The sequence below is a fragment of the Cydia strobilella genome, chromosome 26 (genome assembly GCF_947568885.1).
Source record: "Cydia strobilella chromosome 26, ilCydStro3.1, whole genome shotgun sequence".
NCBI classification, from domain to species: Eukaryota; Metazoa; Arthropoda; class Insecta; order Lepidoptera; family Tortricidae; genus Cydia; species Cydia strobilella.
In genome coordinates this window covers 812812-833945 of record NC_086066.1, presented here as the reverse complement: position 1 = coordinate 833945, position 21134 = coordinate 812812, and the positions used below count along the sequence as shown (strand labels likewise).

General features: G+C 41.6%; 2 protein-coding genes across 2 annotated transcripts; both read right to left on the bottom strand.

Moving 5' to 3' along the window:
• Window positions 1-190: 190 nt before the first annotated feature.
• On the bottom strand, window positions 191-7099 carry LOC134753016 (zinc finger protein 846-like). The gene is made up of 10 exons (XM_063688776.1): window positions 6974-7099; window positions 6825-6917; window positions 6676-6768; window positions 6227-6619; window positions 6078-6170; window positions 5929-6021; window positions 5630-5773; window positions 4455-4562; window positions 2860-2958; window positions 191-372 (listed from the first exon to the last, which is right to left on the bottom strand). The coding sequence occupies exons 1-10, from the start codon at window positions 7097-7099 to the stop codon at window positions 196-198; spliced, it is 1419 nt and encodes a 472-aa protein (XP_063544846.1). The 3' UTR covers window positions 191-195.
• LOC134753176 (zinc finger protein 345-like) lies at window positions 7089-20879 on the bottom strand. The gene is made up of 9 exons (XM_063688973.1): window positions 20643-20879; window positions 18769-18897; window positions 16235-16819; window positions 15219-15353; window positions 13807-13934; window positions 13454-13528; window positions 11768-11903; window positions 10157-10360; window positions 7089-7418 (listed from the first exon to the last, which is right to left on the bottom strand). The coding sequence occupies exons 1-9, from the start codon at window positions 20775-20777 to the stop codon at window positions 7119-7121; spliced, it is 1827 nt and encodes a 608-aa protein (XP_063545043.1). The 5' UTR covers window positions 20778-20879; the 3' UTR covers window positions 7089-7118.
• Between the last annotated feature and the right edge of the window lie 255 nt (window positions 20880-21134).

Below are 21134 nucleotides of genomic sequence, written 5' to 3'. Positions count from 1 at the left end.
TGAAATTTTCACAGATGACGTATTTCTGTTGCCGCTATAGCAGCAAATACTAAAAACAGAATAAAATAAATATTTAAGTGGGGCTCCCATACAATAAACGTGATTTATTTACGTACGGAACCCTTCGTGCGCGAGTCCGACTCGCACTTGGCCGGTTTTTAAATAAAACGGCCGTTTTAGTAAGTATAAGGTATATTATTTATTGTTAAGCGGCGACTTGGGTTCGGCCTTGCCCCTGGCGCGGTCCCGGTTCCGCTTGGGCCACGGCATGCCGCGGTGCACGGCGTTCACGTGCACGCGCACGCACGACGTGGTCGTGAACACGCGCCCGCAGATGTTGCAAGGGATGCTTTTACGCTGCCCGAGGTGTACCTGGAAATAATTATTACAGTACATATGACTTTTGAAAGAAAGAAAGAAAGAAAGAAAAAGCATTTATTAGCACAACATAACAAGACTAAAACTAGAAATAATTAAACAGAATGAGGTTGCGCTAAATGGTCCTTACTTAGCTTGGTGTCACGGTGTGAGCCAACATGGCACACTCCGCGACGCTGATTTTCAGTAAGGCCCAGTAGATGGACTAGTAAACACAATGTAAAAAATAAATAAGGGAAAGCTTAAATACAAATAACAATCAAATTACTTAATTAAAATTAGCCTATACCTAAGTCTTATGAATGTTCGTGTGTATGTAAGTAAGTAATTTTACTGTAAGTAAGTAGTAACTTTTCGTGCATATGTCGAAAGTTTAAAGGGCCATATGTACTGTAAAACGTTGTACGATACACGTGCGAATAGGTAATTCGCAACTCGTGTAGATTTAAAACACTCCTTGCGGTCGTGTTTTAATTTATCGCCACTCGTTTCGAATTTCCTCTTTTCCGCACTTGTATCGTAAACACACAAGACAAGAAACTATACAAGAGAGGAAAGTTGGTTTTACTTGCGAGTGTTGATTTTGAGTTCCGAGTAAGCGTAGCACTCTATAATTAAGTCACGAGCGAAGCGAGTGATTCTAAGTTAGAATCTTGAGCGTAGCGAGGGAATCAAAAACACGAGATGTAAAACAACTTTGCTCTCGTGTGACACATACAACTTTTCACCTCAGTAGTGAGAACATATTTAAAGATAAAAAAATCAGCATCAAGTAAAGTTAACCACCTTTATTTACATTCATGAATGAAAGGCATCATCATTATGACGAAAGCTTGTAGAAATATTAATTCACTCTAGGGAGTGACGAAAGTCGCACTTTCGTCGCTGTTTTTTCGCAGGGAAGTAGGCTTGTTTGAGCTGCTGCGGTGAAAAAATCTTGCTCGAAAAAGATCTTATTTTATGCAGGTGTACTGAATGACAAACGCCTAAATTGTTCCCGCGGGAGTTATGGATTCTGAAAAAAAGCTATAACTCACTCGTCGTTTTTTTAATTATGTCACTATTTCATACGAACCAAAACCGATGTATGGAGTGAGCACTCTATGTCTTCTAAATTCTCTTTGGTTCTTAGGTATCGCCTCATGTCTTAAATGGGTGCGCCAAAGTTCACATAAAATTGCGACTTCGATTATTGGAAGTCCGAAAATGTTTGTTATATAATTTTATATCATAATGATCATTACTTATAACTTGTCTTTGGGCATAACTATCGTAACACCAAATGATTCATGTTAATAATATCAATCATAATAAATATCTGTAATACTAATGTTAATTTTCATATATTCTTTTAAATATAACGATTTTAAATAATAAAATTTATCATTGATTTAAACTTTCACGATTTTTACTCATTATTATTTATCTCCACGGGACTTAATCGCGTAAAATAGTTTTAAATTTACCTCCGACGTTTCGAGGACGGCGTTGTCCCCGTGGTCTCCGAGACTACGGGGACAACGCCGTCCTCGAAACGTCGGAGGTAAATTTAAAACTATTTTACGCGATTAAGTCCCGTGGAGATAAATAATAATAAAATTTATCATATTTATTTTTTAACATAACGATTTTAAGTAATAAAATTTTATATAATATTTATTTTAAACTTTACCTGGTTTTATTTATAAACTGTCAGGTATCTTGCATCCACACCACACAACTTGCTATCAAAAAAGAAATACAGTCCCAGAGTTGGGATAGGTACGACAACGAGCGAAGCGAGGAGGAGTGTTAGGTTTCTTGTGTTCCTCAGAGCGGAAAAAGGAGCCCCGCGAAGCAACAACAACATAACAAGTAATGTTATGTGAGCCAATATGGACCCGTCTTAAATATCTAATAGTACATTATTGTCGAGGCTCGGAAGTAGCTACTTGCTGGCTGAGGATTCGTTTTAAACGGACGACCTTGGGAGTCCGTTTAATTGAATCCGAAGCCAGCAAGTAGCCTTCCAGCCGAGTCATATATAGTGCTTTTCTCAAAAATGGCGCAATAAATACAAATATAATAGAAATATTATACAGAAGCAACGTTTTTATGTATATATTTTCACAGAAAAAAGTAAAAAGATTTGCTTTGCCGCCTTTTTATTTTTTTAATTAAAAATAGAAGTGTATTTTTCCGCTGAAAATACGCCAACCTATTTGAGACACCTAAATAGTCGCGGTACTGATCATCCGTTTGGCTGTTTAATGGACCTATGCCTTCATTTGATATGGCCACTTCAACTTTTAAAAAGTTTGGAACTCGACAAATAATGGAATTTGTATGCAACATTGCAGTCCTGAAATCGAGACTGCAATGTTTTTTAACTTTTTAATTTTTTGACTGACCATAAACTACGCACTTCGCGAACTACTTTTTAACCGGCAACGTCGACTTTGCCGTCCATTTTTGAGAAAAAATATTTGCCTGGTCCCTTACCGCCTTGTGGTGACGCTTAAAGTTGCTGTTGAGGCTGAACGCGAGCGGGCACTCGGGGCACTGGTATGGTTTCTCCCCCGTGTGCGACCGCATGTGCCACTGCACACACAAACACACATTATTATAAGCACAGAATAATAATAATAAATGTTATAGGACATTCTTACACAGATTGACTAAGTCCCACGGTAAGCTCAAGAAGGCTTGTGTTGTGGGTACTTAGACAACGATATATATAATATACATATACATAAATACATAGAAAACACCCAAGATTCAGGAACAAATATCTGTGCTCATCACACAAATAAATGCCCTTACCGGGATTCGAACCCAGGACCATCGGTTTCACAGGCAGGGTCACTACCCACTAGGAGGCCAGACCGGTCGTCAAGTATAAGTAATAGTACTACCGTACAGAAAGGACTTCCTACAAACCCGAAATTTGTCAGCGATTCAGGATCGCTTCATGCTGTCCCTTTCTAATGTACGGCACTATCCCTTTCGGCTATTTAGGGTTGTCAAAATCATTATCTTATCTGTGGTCGTGCACGCAAAGGAACATCAAGTGCCAACCCTACTAATTGCTCGGAGCAATGCTGAGCCGAACGGAGCCGAGTTTGCCCGAAAGGAGTGTCCCCCCCGCCTCCCCCCACTGTTATAAGTACAATAGTATATCAATACAATTTTGCGTTTGATAAATCTTTAAAAATCTATCTATCTATATATCCATACTAATATTATAAATGCGAAAGTCTGTCTGTCTGTCTGTCTGTGTGTTACCTCTTCACGCTTAAACCGCTGAACCGATTTAGTTAAATTTGGTATACAGATAGTTTGAGTCCCGGGGAAGGACATAGGATACTTTTTGTCCCAGAACTCACCCCTCAAGGGGGTGAAAAGGGGGGTGGAAATTTGTATGGGGAATCAATAACCGCTGAACCGATTTAGATGAAACTTGGTATGGGGATCGGTCGGAGTGGCGAGCCTTGGGGGAGGCCTATGTCCAGCAGTGGATGTCTATCGGCTGACATGATGATGATGATGGGGATAGTTTGAGCTGTGGGAAAGGATATAGAATAACTTTTATCCCCGAAATCATCCCTTAAGGGTATAAAAAATGGGATGGAAATGTATAGTGTGGACCAATTTGGGGGTGAAAAAAGGATGGATTAAAAAGCAGATTTGTTTAAGAACCCAAATTAGGTACTAATTCCACGCAGACGAAGTCGCGGGCTAAAGCTAGTATTTATATATTTCGGGGATCTCGGAAACGGCTCTAGCGATGTCGATGAAATTTGCTATATGGAGGTTTTCGGGGGCGAAAAATCTATCTAGCCAGGTCTTATCTCTGGGAAAACGCGCATTTTTGAGATTTTATATGTATTCCGAGCAAAGCTCGGTCGCCCAGATATTTGTATTGAAATGACATGTGTCACCGTACCGATGATATTTAAAATATACAGTTTTCATTGGTATAAATTCGCTCTGTAACAATTTTTAGAAAGAGAAAATTTTAGCGAAGTTCCATGTAGGAACAGCGTAAATTGGATTGTATGGGTTTTAAGTCTATTTTTTAATCTGTTCACCCTTACATCTCTCATGTGCTTTGCGGCGAAGGTCTTGTTGCACTCGGGGCACGTGAACAGCTTCAGGTTGAGGCCCTTGTGGTCCCGCAGGTGGTAGCGCAGCCCTTGGCGGGACTACAAAAAAAATAGATTTAGATTTATTTATTTCATAATATTAAAATAACATTATAAATTATTTTAACTAATCTATACGAATTTATATTATGATCGTCAACTATTATATACAAATGTCAATACATATCAAAATCATCATCAAATATCAATAGCAAAATAAATTCATCACAAAGTCAAATAAATATCAATATGAATTGTTTTGTTAATTGTTAATAAAAAAATAAACTTCTCCTAGGCAGGTCATGACCCCTCCCCCTGGATCCGTCCCTGTCAACTTAACTTGGTTAACTTAGTTGATAATATGTGACGTTTTCAACCAAAAGGTACCACATTGTCGCTTGTCGATAAGGTTGATTTCTAATTGAAGCTGTATGGAAATAGCGCCTTACTGGCAAGCGACAATAAGTACCCCTTTTGATTGAAAATGGCACATATGTATATGTATTATGTTTGGGTCTCTATTGTTTCCCATATAGTTTTAAGTCACATGGATATAGATTAAAATGATTTGAAATAAATAATTGAATTAAGTCATCATAATGTATTGTTTGACCACATTTTTGTTAGTCATAATTTGATTTTTCTCGGAAACGCGTAACTTTTCAGGATTGCCATAAAACAAACCTATCCTATCTATAGGATAACCTGAAAAGTTAACGGTTTCAAAATTATGACTAATGATAATATGACAATCATTACATCACGACTTTACATAATTATGTCAAACAAAGGGACCCCATTATGTACTCATTTCATTTCAACAGAACTGGCCCGGCTAGGAATATTCACGCCAATTTAAGTCTAATTCCTAGCATTTAACACAAAGGCCAACTTATCCTTTACTGGGGTCTCTACCAGTTAACCTTCGAGCGATTGGAGTTGTTTGAACAATGTATTCGTTTGTTGTAATTAATTTGTGTATGTATATGCAAGTGATCGGAGCCTAGGGGCCTGCTTACACCTAAGCAAAAAACCAAAAAAAGTTTGTGTAACACAGCGCTGCCCGAGGTGCTTGCGGAGGTGTGCAGTCGTGTGTAGGTAGATGTCGGTGTTGCACACACACTCACCGTGAGCACGCGGCCGCACTGCTCGCACACGAAGTGGCCGGGCGTGCGGCGCACCACGTGGCGGCCCGCGGCGCTGAAGCGCTGCCCGAGGTGCTTGCGGCGGTGTGCAGTCGTGTGTAGGTAGATGTCGGTGTTGCACACACACTTACCGTGAGCACGCGGCCGCACTGCTCGCACACGAAGTGGCCGGGCGTGCGGCGCACCACGTGGCGGCCCGCGGCGCTGAAGCGCTGCCCGAGGTGCTTGCGGCGGTGTGCAGGTCGTGTGTAGGTACATGTCGGTGTTGCACACACACTCACCGTGAGCACGCGGCCGCACTGCTCGCACACGAAGTGGCCGGGCGTGCGGCGCACCACGTGGCGGCCCGCGGCGCTGAAGCGCTGCCCGAGGTGCTTGCGGCGGTGTGCAGTCGTGTGTAGGTACATGTCGGTGTTGCACACACACTCACCGTGAGCACGCGGCCGCACTGCTCGCACACGAAGTGGCCGGGCGTGCGGCGCACCACGTGGCGGCCCGCGGCGCTGAAGCGCTGCCCGAGGTGCTTGCGGCGGTGTGCAGTCGTGTGTAGGTACATGTCGGTGTTGCACACACACTTACCGTGAGCACGCGGCCGCACTGCTCGCACACGAAGTGGCCGGGCGTGCGGCGCACCACGTGGCGGCCCGCGGCGCTGAAGCGCTGCCCGAGGTGCTTGCGGCGGTGTGCAGGTCGTGTGTAGGTACATGTCGGTGTTGCACACACACTCACCGTGAGCACGCGGCCGCACTGCTCGCACACGAAGTGGCCGGGCGTGCGGCGCACCACGTGGCGGCCCGCGGCGCTGAAGCGCTGCCCGAGGTGCTTGCGGCGGTGTGCAGGTCGTGTGTAGGTACATGTCGGTGTTGCACACACACTCACCGTGAGCACGCGGCCGCACTGCTCGCACACGAAGTGGCCGGGCGTGCGGCGCACCACGTGGCGGCCCGCGGCGCTGAAGCGCTGCCCGAGGTGCTTGCGGCGGTGTGCAGTCGTGTGTAGGTACATGTCGGTGTTGCACACACACTCACCGTGAGCACGCGGCCGCACTGCTCGCACACGAAGTGGCCGGGCGTGCGGCGCACCACGTGGCGGCCCGCGGCGCTGAAGCGCTGCCCGAGGTGCTTGCGGCGGTGTGCAGTCGTGTGTAGGTACATGTCGGTGTTGCACACACACTCACCGTGAGCACGCGGCCGCACTGCTCGCACACGAAGTGGCCGGGCGTGCGGCGCACCACGTGGCGGCCCGCGGCGCTGAAGCGCTGCCCGAGGTGCTTGCGGCGGTGTGCAGTCGTGTGTAGGTACATGTCGGTGTTGCACACACACTCACCGTGAGCACGCGGCCGCACTGCTCGCACACGAAGTGGCCGGGCGTGCGGCGCACCACGTGGCGGCCCGCGGCGCTGAAGCGCTGCCCGAGGTGCTTGCGGCGGTGTGCAGTCGTGTGTAGGTACATGTCGGTGTTGCACACACACTCACCGTGAGCACGCGGCCGCACTGCTCGCACACGAAGTGGCCGGGCGTGCGGCGCACCACGTGGCGGCCCGCGGCGCTGAAGCGCTGCCCGAGGTGCTTGCGGCGGTGTGCAGTCGTGTGTAGGTACATGTCGGTGTTGCACACACACTCACCGTGAGCACGCGGCCGCACTGCTCGCACACGAAGTGGCCGGGCGTGCGGCGCACCACGTGGCGGCCCGCGGCGCTGAAGCGCTGCCCGAGGTGCTTGCGGCGGTGGTGCAGGTCGTACGCCGCAGCGCGTTTGAACGACATGTTGCACTGTTAAAATAAATAGGAGATATCCTTCTGGATCGATTTTTAACGAACATAGCTAAGAACAACATCGGTCATGAGGCCGATACTCATGTACGGATTAGGGAATGCAAACCGGTTAACCGAAAAACCGGTTAACCGAGACATTTTATGCTCGGTTAAAAACCGGTTTTTGGAGCCAACAACCGGTTAATAACCGAAATGATATTTATCGTATGAAACGACCTAAAAAGGTATAAAATAGCTTTAAAGTTAAATTATTTTAAACGTAATGCAATCGTTATGTATTATTTATTATTTTTCAATGTGAAAACCATACATTAAATATTTTTTTGGAAGCTGTTAATGCTATCCTCATTATTTTTTATGTGTCCTGTGTGTAATCCTGACAGTAGTTAGAATACTTGTAAAGTAAACGTAATATCCGTGATGAAACAAACAGCATTTATTTTTACTCAAAAACGGAATAATGAGCGAAGCCGTAATTTATCGATGAGAATTAAATTAGTTACACATTTATAACAAATTAACTAAAGTTCATAGCGCGATAATGATAACATAGATGTACCTAAGCATTCCAAATGGAAAAGAGGTAATAATCTGTAACATGTACCTCCCTATATACCTAGTTATAATCAAATATGTAATGTCTAACTAAAAGTTAACGTTATCTCTACTGAGCTCGTTCAGTTACCTGTACTAACAATGGCATTATGTTAAACAAAAGCCATTATTTCTTTTGTGTCAGCGCGTGGCCTTTGTGCCTGCGCGCGTGGCCAATTGTGTGTGAGCCTCAGGCACAAAGGCCACGTGCTGACACAAAAGAAATAATGGCTTTTGTTTAACAGAATGCCATTGTTAGTACAGGTAACTGAACGAGCTCAGTAGAGATAGCGTTAACTATAACTAGACCAACACAAAAAAAAACTACAAAACTGTTACCTAGTCAACTACCCAGTTTACCTACCACCATTTTTTTTCTCATTTTATGATCTTATCATTATGTGCACATATCGAAATTGAATACTTAATTTCTCCTCTACACTATCGTGCCCGCCATGCAGTCATCGTATATCATCGCCGATAGTGTAAAGGAGCCATAAAGTAAAGCAGAACATCTAGTTAGAACCCTAAAGCGCTGAAAAAATATTCAGAAATAATATTTTACAATGTTTTTTGTAAAACCGGTTTTTAACCGGTTTTGTGTCATGTTTTTCGGTTAATAACCGGTTTTGAATTTTGTCCGGTTTTTGTGTTCCCTAGTACGGATGCGAGACTTGGACACTAACACTTAAAGAACGAAACAAGCTCCTGGTGGCTGAAAGGAGAATACTTAGAAAGATGATGAGAAGAGAAGATGGTTTTTTTAGACTTCGCAAAAACGTCGAGATTGAAGATTTTGTGGCTGCATCTAATATTATAGGCGAGGCAAAAAAAATATAAGTAATAAATGTTGATTAGTGAAATAAGTATAAAGTGTATGAACATCCAAAGTCTTTGGTGTGGACGTATGAATTACGATTAAAAAAAACCGGCCAAGTGCGAGTCGGGCTCGCGCACGAAGGGTTCCGTACCATTACGCAAAAAAAGGCAAAAAAATCACGTTTGTTGTATGGGAGCCCCACTTAAATATTTATTGTATTCTGTTTTTAGTTTTTGCTGTCATAGCGGCAACAGAAATACATCATCTGTGAAAATTTCAACTGTCTAGCTATCACGGTTCGTGAGATACAGCCTGGTGACAAACGGACAGACCGAAAGCGGAGTCTTAGTAATAGCATAGAGTAACTTATACTAGAGCGGTACTGTCATAGTAAATTTTGTAACCCCAGTAAATTAACTGCCATCTGTCGACACACTTTAAAACTAAAAATGAAGATTTATAAAAATACGATAGAATATATTTAAATATAGATAAATGATTTTTTTTATTTGCATTAATTATTTTTATGATTTTGACCCATGTTCTTTCACTGATATGCGTTAAAATTGTTAGATAACAGACGAAACCGTCAACGCCATCTATACGACTGTGGGCCAAAACTAGTAGCGCCCTCTGAACGAGAATCAAATTTTCTTGATTTTTGGGGCACGTTTTTTCCTTAGACTGTATCCATCTATTACGGAGTTATATCTATCTTTGGTAATAGGGTTCCGTTTTTACCCTTCGGGTACGGAACCCTAAAAAATCTAGCGGGATCTCTATCACTACACCTTATAAAACAAAGTCCCCCGCCGCGTCTGCCTGTATGTATGTTCGCGATAAACTCAAAAACTACTAAACGGATTTTCAAGCGGTTTTCACCTATCAATAGAGTGATTCTTGAGGAAGGTTTAGGTGGATAATTTGTTAAGGTTTTGCACAACCCGTCCGAAGCGGGCTAGTTGTTAATAATACCAAAGAGGATATAATAAGATAGAGCGGTACTGTCATAGTAAATTTTGTAGCCACAGTAAATTCACTGCCATCTATCGACACATGATTAAAACTAAAAATAAGGATATATAAAAATACCATAAAATTATTTATTTTATATGATTTTGACCATATTCTTTCACTGATATGCGTTAAAATTGTTAAATAACAAAAGAAACCGTCAACGCCATCTATCCGAGAGTAGGCCAAAGGTAGTGGCGCCATCTGTTTGAGAATCAAATTTTCGTGATTTTCGTGGCACGGTTTAAATTTTCCTTAGACTGTATCCATCTATTACGGAGTTATATCTATCTTTGATAATACTAACCTCCTCACACCGATACGTTTCCTTCGGATGTGTCTCTGTGACATGTTCCTGTAGCGCGTCCTCGCTCGCACAGTTCTCGCCGCACTGCTCGCACGGCCGCAGGTCTGTGTGCTCGCCGGCCGTGTCCGTGTGTCTGTTCAGCGCCGAGACACTTAGGAAGGTGGCTGAGCACGTGCCACACTCAAACTTCTGTGGTTTTATGTTCTAAAAAATAATCGTGTTATTAAAACTTCAACATTTATTCAGCAAATAGGTCACAAGGGCACTTTTAACCCTTAAGTGCATATTGTTGCCAAATGCAAAAGCATTGGACAGCTCACAGATTCAACAGAAAAAAGCTTAAGTTTCTGAACGCACCTTTAAACCAAACCAAAAATAAAAAATCATGCATTTAAGGGTTAAAGGTCAACAATTATAAAATACATCTAACTGCAAATATCAACACTGATTTAAACTTTCACGATTTTTACTCATTATTATTTACAACGACGGGACTTAATCGCGTAAAAACGTTTAAGTTAATAAACAAGACCAAGTGCGGGTAGTTCGAAAAACTCGCGCGCCTAGAAGATGTTGATGTCAACTTTAGCCAGTCTTCTCCGAGACCACGGGGATAACGCCGTCCCCGAAACGTCGGAGGTAAATTTAATACTTATTTTACGCGATTAAGTCCCGTCGTTGTAAATAATAATGTGCAAATATCAACTCAAACTAAAGTATTACAATTATATACTTAGAGACGTATAAATAAATGGGGAAATTAATAAAATAACGCTTTTCAAACTATATCGTGTTACATATCAAATTTAAGAGTCTACAATTTTGAAAAAAAATACACAAAATAGTTCTTTACCTATAGATGACAGGAAAACCTATTAGAGATGTGCAGTCAAGCGTGAGTCGGACTTAATTACTTAGTTTTTTATCCGACCCCTACAGGTTTTTTAAAGACTTCAGTCACGTTTCACATAAAAATAATACATTGTTAAAAAATTGTGTAATGTACGGAACCCTTGGAACGCGAGTCCGAGTCGCACTTGGCCGGTTTTTGTTTGCGTAATGGTACGGAACCCGTCGTGTGCGAGTCCGACTCGCACTTGTCCGGTTTTTTAGGGTTCCGTACCCTAAGACTCCGCTGTCCGTCTGTCTGTCACCAGGCTGTACCTCATGAACCGTGATAGCTAGACAGTTGAAATTTTCACAGATGATGTATATCTGTTGCCGCTATAACAACAAATAATAAAAAAGTACGGAACCCTCGGTGGGCGAGTCCGACTCGCACTTGGCCGGTTGTTATAGTTACTTGTCATGATTGTTTCACCGGATGGTCACATAGGATGATCAGCGCTAGAAGTCACCATGATAATGCTGAGACGACACCATTTCATAAAAAATTCTCCCTCCTATATTTTTATTATGTTTTGTATAATTTTCTCTTCTGTGTTTGCTTACGAATCAATTATTACTTTTTCTATTTACCTCGGCGATGGAGGGCCCGCTTGCCCGACAAAGGTCTCACCACACAGGTCGCACCACACCTCATGTCTGAATGCGCAAGTCGCTTATGCCACAACGTTGAATCTTGCGGTACCCATACAGGCCATACATTACCTCGGCGATGGAGTGCATCTTCGCCTTATGCTGTTTGAGGCCCGCTTGCCCCACAAAGGTCTCGCCACACAGGTCGCACGACACGTGCATGTCTGGATGCGCCAGCCGCACGTGCGACAGATACGTTGAACTCTTACTGAAAGGATACTAAATTAGTAAAAATCCCAGAGTTTGACCAAGCTTAATCAGCAGGTAATCTGCTGAGACCGAGAGTGTATCGAAATAAACATCAAATGACTATGAAAATACTTTTTTGTTATGAGGGGTCGTCCATTAATTACAACACACAAAACTTTAGATATTTTAGACCCCACAGACACACAGACACACACACACACACACTTGTATTCACTCAATTCACTGTAGCAGAGTGCAAAGCCACCTTAATAGACACAGTGTGACGCTGCCTTAACAAAATATCAGATGACAGCTCTGACATTCAGCCCCGGGCTCTTTTCGCTAATGACAGCTACACACAAACACAAACACACACACACACTAACACACACTTTTTCATAGGAAAAAGATAGGTCTTTAATACGTACTGCCACACTTGGCATGTCTATTGTCTATTATCTCTTGACACATAAATCGAAATAGATGAAATTTGGTATAGAGACAGTCTGAGGCCCGGGGAAGGACAAGAGGATAGTTTTAATCAATCATCATCATTCCACACAAATGACGTCGGGGGCTAAATCTAATACTATACAGTGTGAAAAAAATTAATGGGCCCTGGAGGGAAAGTTCCTTAAAACCTTAAGTTAGCTCATTTTACTTAAAGGAAACATTCTTTTATTTTTAAAAAGAAACAAAACTGCATTCAATTTTTTTAATTCGCTTGTCTCGCCCGGGACTCGAATTTCTCCAAGAAACATTAGGTCTTACACTCGTCTGTCGTACAAAATATCCATAAAATCGAATATTTAGTACTCAAGAATATTTTATGACAAGCGATATTGAAGAAAAAAAGAAAATTTAGCGTTTTTATTCCATTTTTTTTTATGATAGCTTTTTTGCAACTTTTGTATTAGTTCTAGTCAGAATCACGAGCTCTTTTGATCCTAATGGGATAAAAAAATGTCCCAAGGTTTTTTTTCCTATTGTGTTACCATTTCCCCAATGGCGGTAACAAAAAGGAAAGTTTGAAAAATGTATGGAAAACACTGATTTAAACTTTCACGATTTTTACTCATTATTATTTACAACGACGGGACTTAATCGCGTAAAATAGTTTTAAATTTACCTCCGACGTTTCGAGGACGGCGTTGTCCCCGTGGTATCGGAGAAGACTGGCTAAAGTTGAGTTGTAGAAGATGTTGATGTCAACTTTAGCCAGTCTTCTCCGAGACCACGGGGACAACGCCGTCCTCGAAACGTCGGAGGTAAATTTAAAACTATTTTACGCGATTAAGTCCCGTCGTTGTAAATAATAATAAATGTATGGAAATTTTGGGACACTTTTTTTCTCCTATAAGGAGAAGTGATCCTGACTAGAAATAACACAAAAGTAGCAAAAAGGTCTCATAAAAAAAAATGCCAAAAAAAAGAAACGCTCAAATCTAAGAATACATTTTTTTTAAATAATGTTTCCCTTAATTAAAATGAGTTAACTTAAGGTTTAAAGGCATTTTCCCTCCAGGGCCCATAAATTTATTCCGCACTGTATGTATAAACTGTACTTACTTGAACATCTTCCCACAGTGTTTGCACTCGAAGGTTTTGCCGGCGTGCATATCGTAATGTCTCCTCGCTTGATGCCTGCACACACACAAATAACGCCTTGTCATTTTGTAGCAAAAATATTACAAGACATAATAGGATTAACTGGAAGAGATCCCTTAAACGGATAAGTTCGCCTTTGTACTAATTACGAATGTTATTTTTCCTGTTTTGTTTTAATTTTTAGATGATGCCACCCGGTCGGTGATAAGGACAAAGCATGGCACTATTTTCTCTTTTCTCTTATAGGAATCGAATAAGACTATCTTTCTCTATCAAAGAGTGTCAGGCCCTTGGTTTAAAAAAAGTTAACCAACCTGTTTCTAGAGACGAAACTGCAGTTCTTGCAGAAGAACTTGAGGCGGTGCATGTCCTGGTGCTCCTGCCGACGGCACTGCATGTTGAAGCGGACTTTGCAAATTTCGCAGGCATATGGGCCCGCGCTCTACAAAAACGAGTCGATGTCATTGAACTATTATTATTAACGTATAGAAAAGGCACAGAGAACTAGTATTTTGCACCATGATTTGGTGTTTTGACGACAAACCATAGGAGCTTCTTCGCTCCCGCCTCACCGCACCCCGCTCGCTTATTTAAAAAGCCCGCTACACAATGTCATTACGCATCCTCGCACCGCTTACCGCATAGCTTTGGTGGAAACATTCACATCCTCGCTACGCATCCTCACACTGCTCAGCTACCTCGCACAGCTTTGGCGGAAACATTCACATCGTTCCACATCCTCGCTACGCATTCTCGCACCGCTCAACTTTGGTGGAAACATTCACATCGTTCCACATCCTCGCTACGCATTCTCGCACCGCTCAGCTGCCTCGCACAGCCTTGATGGAAACATTCACATCCTTCCACATCCTCGCTACGCATTCGCGCACCGCACAGCTTTGGTGGAAACATTCACATCCTCGCTACGCATCCTCGCACCGCTCAGCTACCTCGCACAGCCTTGATGGAAACATTCACATCCTTCCACATCCTCGCTACGCATTCTCGCACCGCTCAACTTTGGTGGAAACATTCACATCGTTTCACATCCTCGCTACGCATTCTCACATCGCACAGCTTTGGTGGAAACATTCACATCGTTCCACATCCTCGCTACGCATTCTCGCATCGCACAGCTTTGGTGGAAACATTCACATCGTTCCACATCCTCGCTACGCATTCTCGCACCGCTCAGCTGCCTCGCACAGCCTTGATGGAAACATTCACATCCTTCCACATCCTCGCTACGCATTCTCGCACAGCTCAGCTTTGGTGGAAACATTCACATTCTCGCTACGCATCCTCACACCGCTCAGCTACCTCGCACAGCTTTGGTGGAAACACAGCCTAATGAGTCTACTTTAATGATGCCCTATTGAATCTTAAAATTTAAGTATAGGTAGGTGGGTCTTCGAGACTCTGGATCTGATTTAAAACTTGCTTGGAAGAATCAACCTAAATAAATAAAAAAAACACAATTGTTGCAAGTTAGATAAGTTGTACAATACTTAATTAAACAAGTTGTAAATCGAGCAGTTGTCGTCCCCTGTCCTCTTAACGGCGTATCGACCATAGATGTGCGAGTATGCGTAGCGAGGGATGTCGTTGTTGAGAACCAATAGAATCACTTCATTTGTTTTCCTCGCTCAGCGTGCAGTAATTGTAATTCTATTAGTTCCGCTACGCTACGCTCTGGTGGATACGCAGCCTAAAAAGTTTTACTTACCGGGCTGTGCCGCAACTGATGGTTGTTATAAGCCTCCTCGGCCAGGAACCCTTTTCCGCAGTCGTGACACTGGAACGGGGACTCCAAGTAATTGGCGGACTCTTTGCGCGTCGCAATCTCCTCCAGTTGATCTTCCTGCATATGTGAGAAAAGTCTTAGACTAAATCAGAAAATGAACAGAATGCTTTGCACTTTTCTGTTCCCCGTGCCGAAAACGTCCACTTTCAGCACGCTGTGCTAAGCGAAGTTGCCTCTTTCCTGCTCCGTCCAGTGGCATAGCGTGAACTAATCTAGCCGTGGGCGAAATTGAAATTGCGAGGCCTTTTTCTTTCACTGTGCCCGAAGGGGCCTCGCGCGAGGCCCACCTTGGGGCGCGAGGCCGTGGGCCATGTTCCATTTCGCCTACGCCTAGCTACGCCACTGGCTCCGTCACATATGGAACTGATGGAATTGTCAGCCGAGGTGAATTTACTACCCTAGGTATGAATGAATGAATTTTTTATTTGCTAGAGACATACATATGTAATATACTATTAGCAGTATGTGTCAGATGATAGCAAAATTATTTCCATCTTGGACGTAACACACTTGAATCCCTCACTACGCTCAGGGTTCTATAATAAAATCCTGAGCTTCGTTTAGGATTCATTTTCAATGTACGCCCTCGCCGTAAATATGTCATTTTGCTGCCTTGTAACACAATCTACTATTAAAAAAGTATATGACTGTGACAGGCCACTTCTTTGTGTCATATTTGTCTATTGCAAAACTTATCTAGTGACCTATGTATATACTTGTAGGCTTTCTAATATAATTTTAATGGGGTTGGCCGGTCGAAGTATTTAGCAGATGGCGCCAGCATAGCTTGCCCGGTCGATCCCTAGAAATGTGTCAAATTTTTGTTTTTTTAATGCCCTGGATGCCAGCCCTTTAAGCCAAATCTCATAGAAGAGGCAAGCTATGATATCGCCATCTCTGCAAACCTTTGACAGTTGCCAACCCCATTGTATCCTTACCTTACTCAAAGTGACAACACGCACTTCACAAGCATTCTCAAATGTAGCAAAATCAAACACCGGCATGTAACCATTTTCCGGATTCCTAAACTTCCTCTTACTGTCTTCCTTCTTCCTTTCTTTCTTCACTTTTGGTTTTGGATTATCATCAGCATTTTTAGTTTTTAATTCTCTCTTTCTAACAACAGTTTTCTTTTGATTACTCTCTTTTTTCCTATTCGGTCTTTTTTTAGCAAAATTCACAAGTTTGATGTCATCGTCATCATCAAACTTTTCAAGTTTCATCTTTTTCTTAGCTGTAACTCTTCTCTTTCGCTTTTTAATGTTCTCGACATCTGTGAGTATGAATATATCTTCGACTCCATCATCATTATCAAGTTCTGTATCATTATTTTCTTCCTCTTTCAGATCTTGTTTCTCGACAATATTATCTTTAGTGTCGTCTGTGTCTGGAATGGGTTCGTTTTTGATATCTTCAGGGGTTTTAAGGTTTACGCATTCGACCGGCTGTGGTTTGGTGAAGGCCAGGTTGTTTAGGAGCTTGAAGTGAGCGCGGTCAATGGTGCGGATAATGTTTGTATCCAACTGAAAGGGAATATATTGATTTGGTGATTATGACACTCACTACACTTTATAAAACAAAGTATTGTATAAGACAAAGTATTGTCAATCTATTATTATTAGTACCAGTATCCATTATTATGATCAGTCTATTAAATTTAAATGTCAAGATTTATTTATTATTTATTAATTTTAACATAATTTTAATTGTATAATTTTATTTTAATTCTTATTATAATTGCAACTGTTGTGTTATTGTGTTATGATTATTATGTATATGGACCAATGTTGTCTGCAATAAATGATAAATAAAATAAGAATTTTGAATGATTCACGGTTAGTTTCACTAGACTTATATAAATAGCGGGTGGGTGTCAAAGTTGTGTAGTCAATACAAAAGGTAATCACGATCTATATCCCGGTCAATATAAGTCTAGTGAAAGTATTGTATGTTTGCGATAAACTCGAAAACTACTGAACCGATTTTCATGCAGTTTTCACCTATGAATAAGCCCGCTCTAGATTACGCGGCGCGAAACCGCGAACGCGAGTGTGGAGTCGATTTCGCTGATTAGCGAACTAGACTCCACAATCGCGTTAGCGGCTTCGCGCCGCGATTGGCGCACGAGTGTGGAGGGCCCTATAGAGTAAGCCGAGTGAGCTGTTGACCAAGATCGCCACAGAGTGACAGGCTGGCTCAAAACGAGGATTTGGCATACCACGTCGGCGATGGCGAGATGAATTAGACTTCTTATTAGGGTTCCGTACCCAAAGGGTAAAAAAGGGACCCTATTGCTAAGACTCCTCTGGCCGTCTGTCTGTCTGTCACCAGGCTATATAAAAAAAAAAAAAATGTTTATTACATAAGAAAGAAAGAAAGAAGAAAGAAAGAAAATACATTTATTTGACGCCACAACATAGTACATAAAAAAGAAAAGCATGCAGACAAAAAAACATTTGGACGCCAAAAAGGATCCCCACTCAGCATAGTGCCGCGGCAAACCGTGGCGCTGGTTTTCTGTGGGGACCTGGCTTAATCTAAAAATAATGGCGACACGTACGCCAACGAGACGACATAAGAGGTTAGGTACAAACATTCGTCTTAACTCAGTGTAAATCTCATGGACCATGATAGCTAGACAGTAAAAATTTTCACAGATGATGTATTTCTGTTGCCCCTGTAACAACAAATACTAAAAACAGAATAAAAAAAATATTTAAGTGGGGCTCCCATACAACAAACGTGATTTTTTTGCCGTTTTTATGCGTAATGGTACGGAACCCTTCGTGCGCGAGTCTGACTCGCACTTGGCCGGTTTTTTCTTAGAATTTATCCTCACACTCTAGAACGTAAACGGTCGCTCACTGTGTGGTTTAAGAGGATATTCCTCCCGCGAATGCTTCGGCCGTGGAATGAGCTCCCTGTCGAGGTTTTCTGGAGGGGCCATAATGTAATTAGTAGTAGCACAATGCGAGTCAGACTCGCGCACGAAGGGTTTCGTATCTATAAAAACGGCAAAAAAAAATCACGTTTATTGTATAACATTTAAAACTTTCGCGTTTTGAACATTTAAAATCGGGTCTATCGCGAATTATACGTTTGTTGTATCGGAGCCCCCTTAAATATTTATTTTATTCCGTTTTTTAGTATTTGTTGTTATAGCGGCAACAGAAATACATCATCTGTGAAAATTTCAACTGTCTAAGCTATCACGGTTCATGAAATACAGCTTGGTGACAGACAGACGGACAAACAAACAGACAGACGGATGGACAGCGGAGTCTTAGTAATAGGGTCCCGTTTTTACCCTTTGGGTACAGAGCCCTAAAAAGGAATGTACAGGTTTTTAAATGGTCGGCAACGCGCATGTTGCAAGCATCCATAGGCTACGGCGACCGCTTTCTATCACGTGACGGGCCGTATGCTTGTTTGCCACCGACGTGGTATAAAAATATATATACAAAAAGCTAACCTCTCTCTCGCATAGTTTCGCCCTCATACAAAAGTGTGAGCGGAGGACCTTTTCTCGAAAGGCTTCGAAGCGGGCCACCTGCGCGCTGCAGAAGATGCAGAGATGCTGCGGGAGCCCGTCTTTGTGTACCTGGTAACGGAATATCAGCACATGGAACAATTTTTTTAACAAGCAAAAAAAAAAAGAAATGAAATGAAATGAAATATATTTATTAATAACAATTGTTACATGTCGAGGTAAGTACAATATTGAGTGTACAATCGTGTAAATCTATTAATGATTACAATTATTTTGTCAGCTAATAAATAGCTAACAAATAACATTAATCTAATTACTATTATTTGCATTATATGTCAATTCTCTTCTTGTTTATTCGAAATATCTTAATATGTCACAATATATAATTTTTAATAATTAATCAATAATTGGTTATATTTTACGATTTTGTGGGCAGCACCAAAAACTTAATGTGTGTCAAAACCAAATGGAAAGATTGGATAGAAGCATACTTAATATAAAACTCAGAGACAGAGTCAATACGGTCATCCATACCTAAAATCCATCATTCATCCATCCATCCATAATCAAGGCAAAATATATTTATCAGTACGGTTTTTACTCACTATTATTTTTAGTCACTTTTTGCGACATGTTTCGGATTCTTTGGGAATCCATCCTCAGACACGAGTGTCCACAAAAGCACGACGACAACCGCCGCGGACACTCGTGCCTGAGGATGGATTCCCAAAGAATCCGAAACATGTCGCAAAAAGCGACTAAAAATAATAGTGAGTAAAAACCGTACTGATAAATATTTTGAAATATGTCTCACGATAGTTTAAGTGCGATTAAGGCAAAATATGCCAAAAATCTTTAAAAAAATTCGGCAAAAATTCTACTCAACACTGAGAACTCGGTTTATGACTCTGGATACAGGCATTATCAGTTATTTAAACTGCCTGTCTGCATTACAAATAATAATAAAATCAAAAACAATAACTAAAATAATGAACAAAAATGGCGCTGGACAGGCCACATGATGATAGAAACCCTGGATAAGTGGACAAAGGACCTCGTAGAGTGGTGTCCTAGATATAATAAAAGAAAGAGTGGTCTACAAAAGTTTAGATGGTCGAATGATATAAGAAGAGTAAATGGAAGGATATGGATGCAAACAGCAATAGAAAGGAACGAATGGAAAGCTATGGAGGAGGCCTACGTCGTGGGTCAAACACAGTTTAGGTCACTTTACAATACAATTATAAAGGATTACCTTTTTTCTTATTTGAGTCTAAAGTACTGAAATCATGTATCCCGCTTGAAAGGGTGTGGGTGTGGCGAAAAAATTAGCTTTCAAATCAAATTACCTTAACTGCGATGTCTACAAAAAAGACGAAGAGTTAAAGCATAGAGTAACTTATACTAGAGTGGTACTGTCATAGTAAGTTTTGTAACCCCGGTAAATTCACTGCCATCTGTCGACACACTTTAAAACTAAAAATGAAGATTTATAAAAATACGATAGAATGTATTTAAATATAGATAAATGATTTTTTTTTTTGCATTAATTATTTTTATGATTTTGACCCATGCTCTTTCATTGATATGCATTAAAATTGTTAAATAACAAACGAAACCGTCAACGCCATCTATACGACTGTAGGCCAAAACTAGTAGCGCCCTCTGAACGAGAATCAAATTTTCTTGATTTTCGAGGCACGTTTTTTCCTTAGACTGTATCTATCTATTACGGAGTTATATCTATCTTTGGTTAAAGCATACCATAATATGTGTATTACCCAATTGTCATATTTTCCGTGCTATTTCTAGTGTTTAGTGGTCATATGATATCGTTAATCATAATTATTACTTACAGGAACTCCTGAAATGCGAGCAAAGGCACCACCGAGTTGATAATCGTGTATGTTGTACAGTTTACAGTCAGTAACCAGACAAGCTCGACAAGCCAGCAAGGAATCCTCATTTGAGGCAACATTTTGTACATTCATGACGATCTTGTTTGGCCAGAAATGTGTTTACTTTGCTTGTTTTTCGCATTTAAATAGTAGAAAAGAGAAATTATGCATCGTATCGCTTATAAGCACAATCAATGAAATGAAAGCTGCCACTGTCAAATTTATTGCGTTCGGAAACCTGCTTTTCTTTCAATCGTTATTTCTATTTCACTTCGTTCTATAAGAATCGCGCACGAGTGTAGAGGGCCCTAGAGCCGCAGTCGCACGGAATTTTCGTACGGCCTGACATGTGCAAGCGAGACAGCGCTATACATGTGTAGAGTAGTAGAGCGACCTTCCGTTTCCACCTGTCATTCCGTACGGAAACCGAATGAAAAATCCGAACGTCTG

What these genes read in the sequence shown, in the direction of transcription:
- LOC134753176 (XM_063688973.1), bottom strand. Translation starts at nt 20,777, where the DNA reads ATGAATGTACAAAATGTTGCCTCAAATGAGGATTCCTTGCTGGCTTGT. An exon ending in CTCGCATTTCAGGAGTTCCT is followed by an intron (nt 18,898 to 20,642) that starts GTAAGTAATAAT and finishes TTCCGTTACCAG; the next exon opens with GTACACAAAGACGGGCTCCC. An exon ending in ATCAGTTGCGGCACAGCCCG is followed by an intron (nt 13,935 to 15,218) that starts GTAAGTAAAACT and finishes TCGTTTTTGTAG; the next exon opens with AGCGCGGGCCCATATGCCTG.
- LOC134753016 (XM_063688776.1), bottom strand. Translation starts at nt 7,099, where the DNA reads ATGTACCTACACACGACTGCACACCGCCGCAAGCACCTCGGGCAGCGC. An exon ending in CCGCAAAGCACATGAGAGAT is followed by an intron (nt 2,959 to 4,454) that starts GTAAGGGTGAAC and finishes TTGTGTGTGCAG; the next exon opens with TGGCACATGCGGTCGCACAC. An exon ending in TTAAGCGTCACCACAAGGCG is followed by an intron (nt 373 to 2,859) that starts GTAAGGGACCAG and finishes AATTATTTCCAG; the next exon opens with GTACACCTCGGGCAGCGTAA.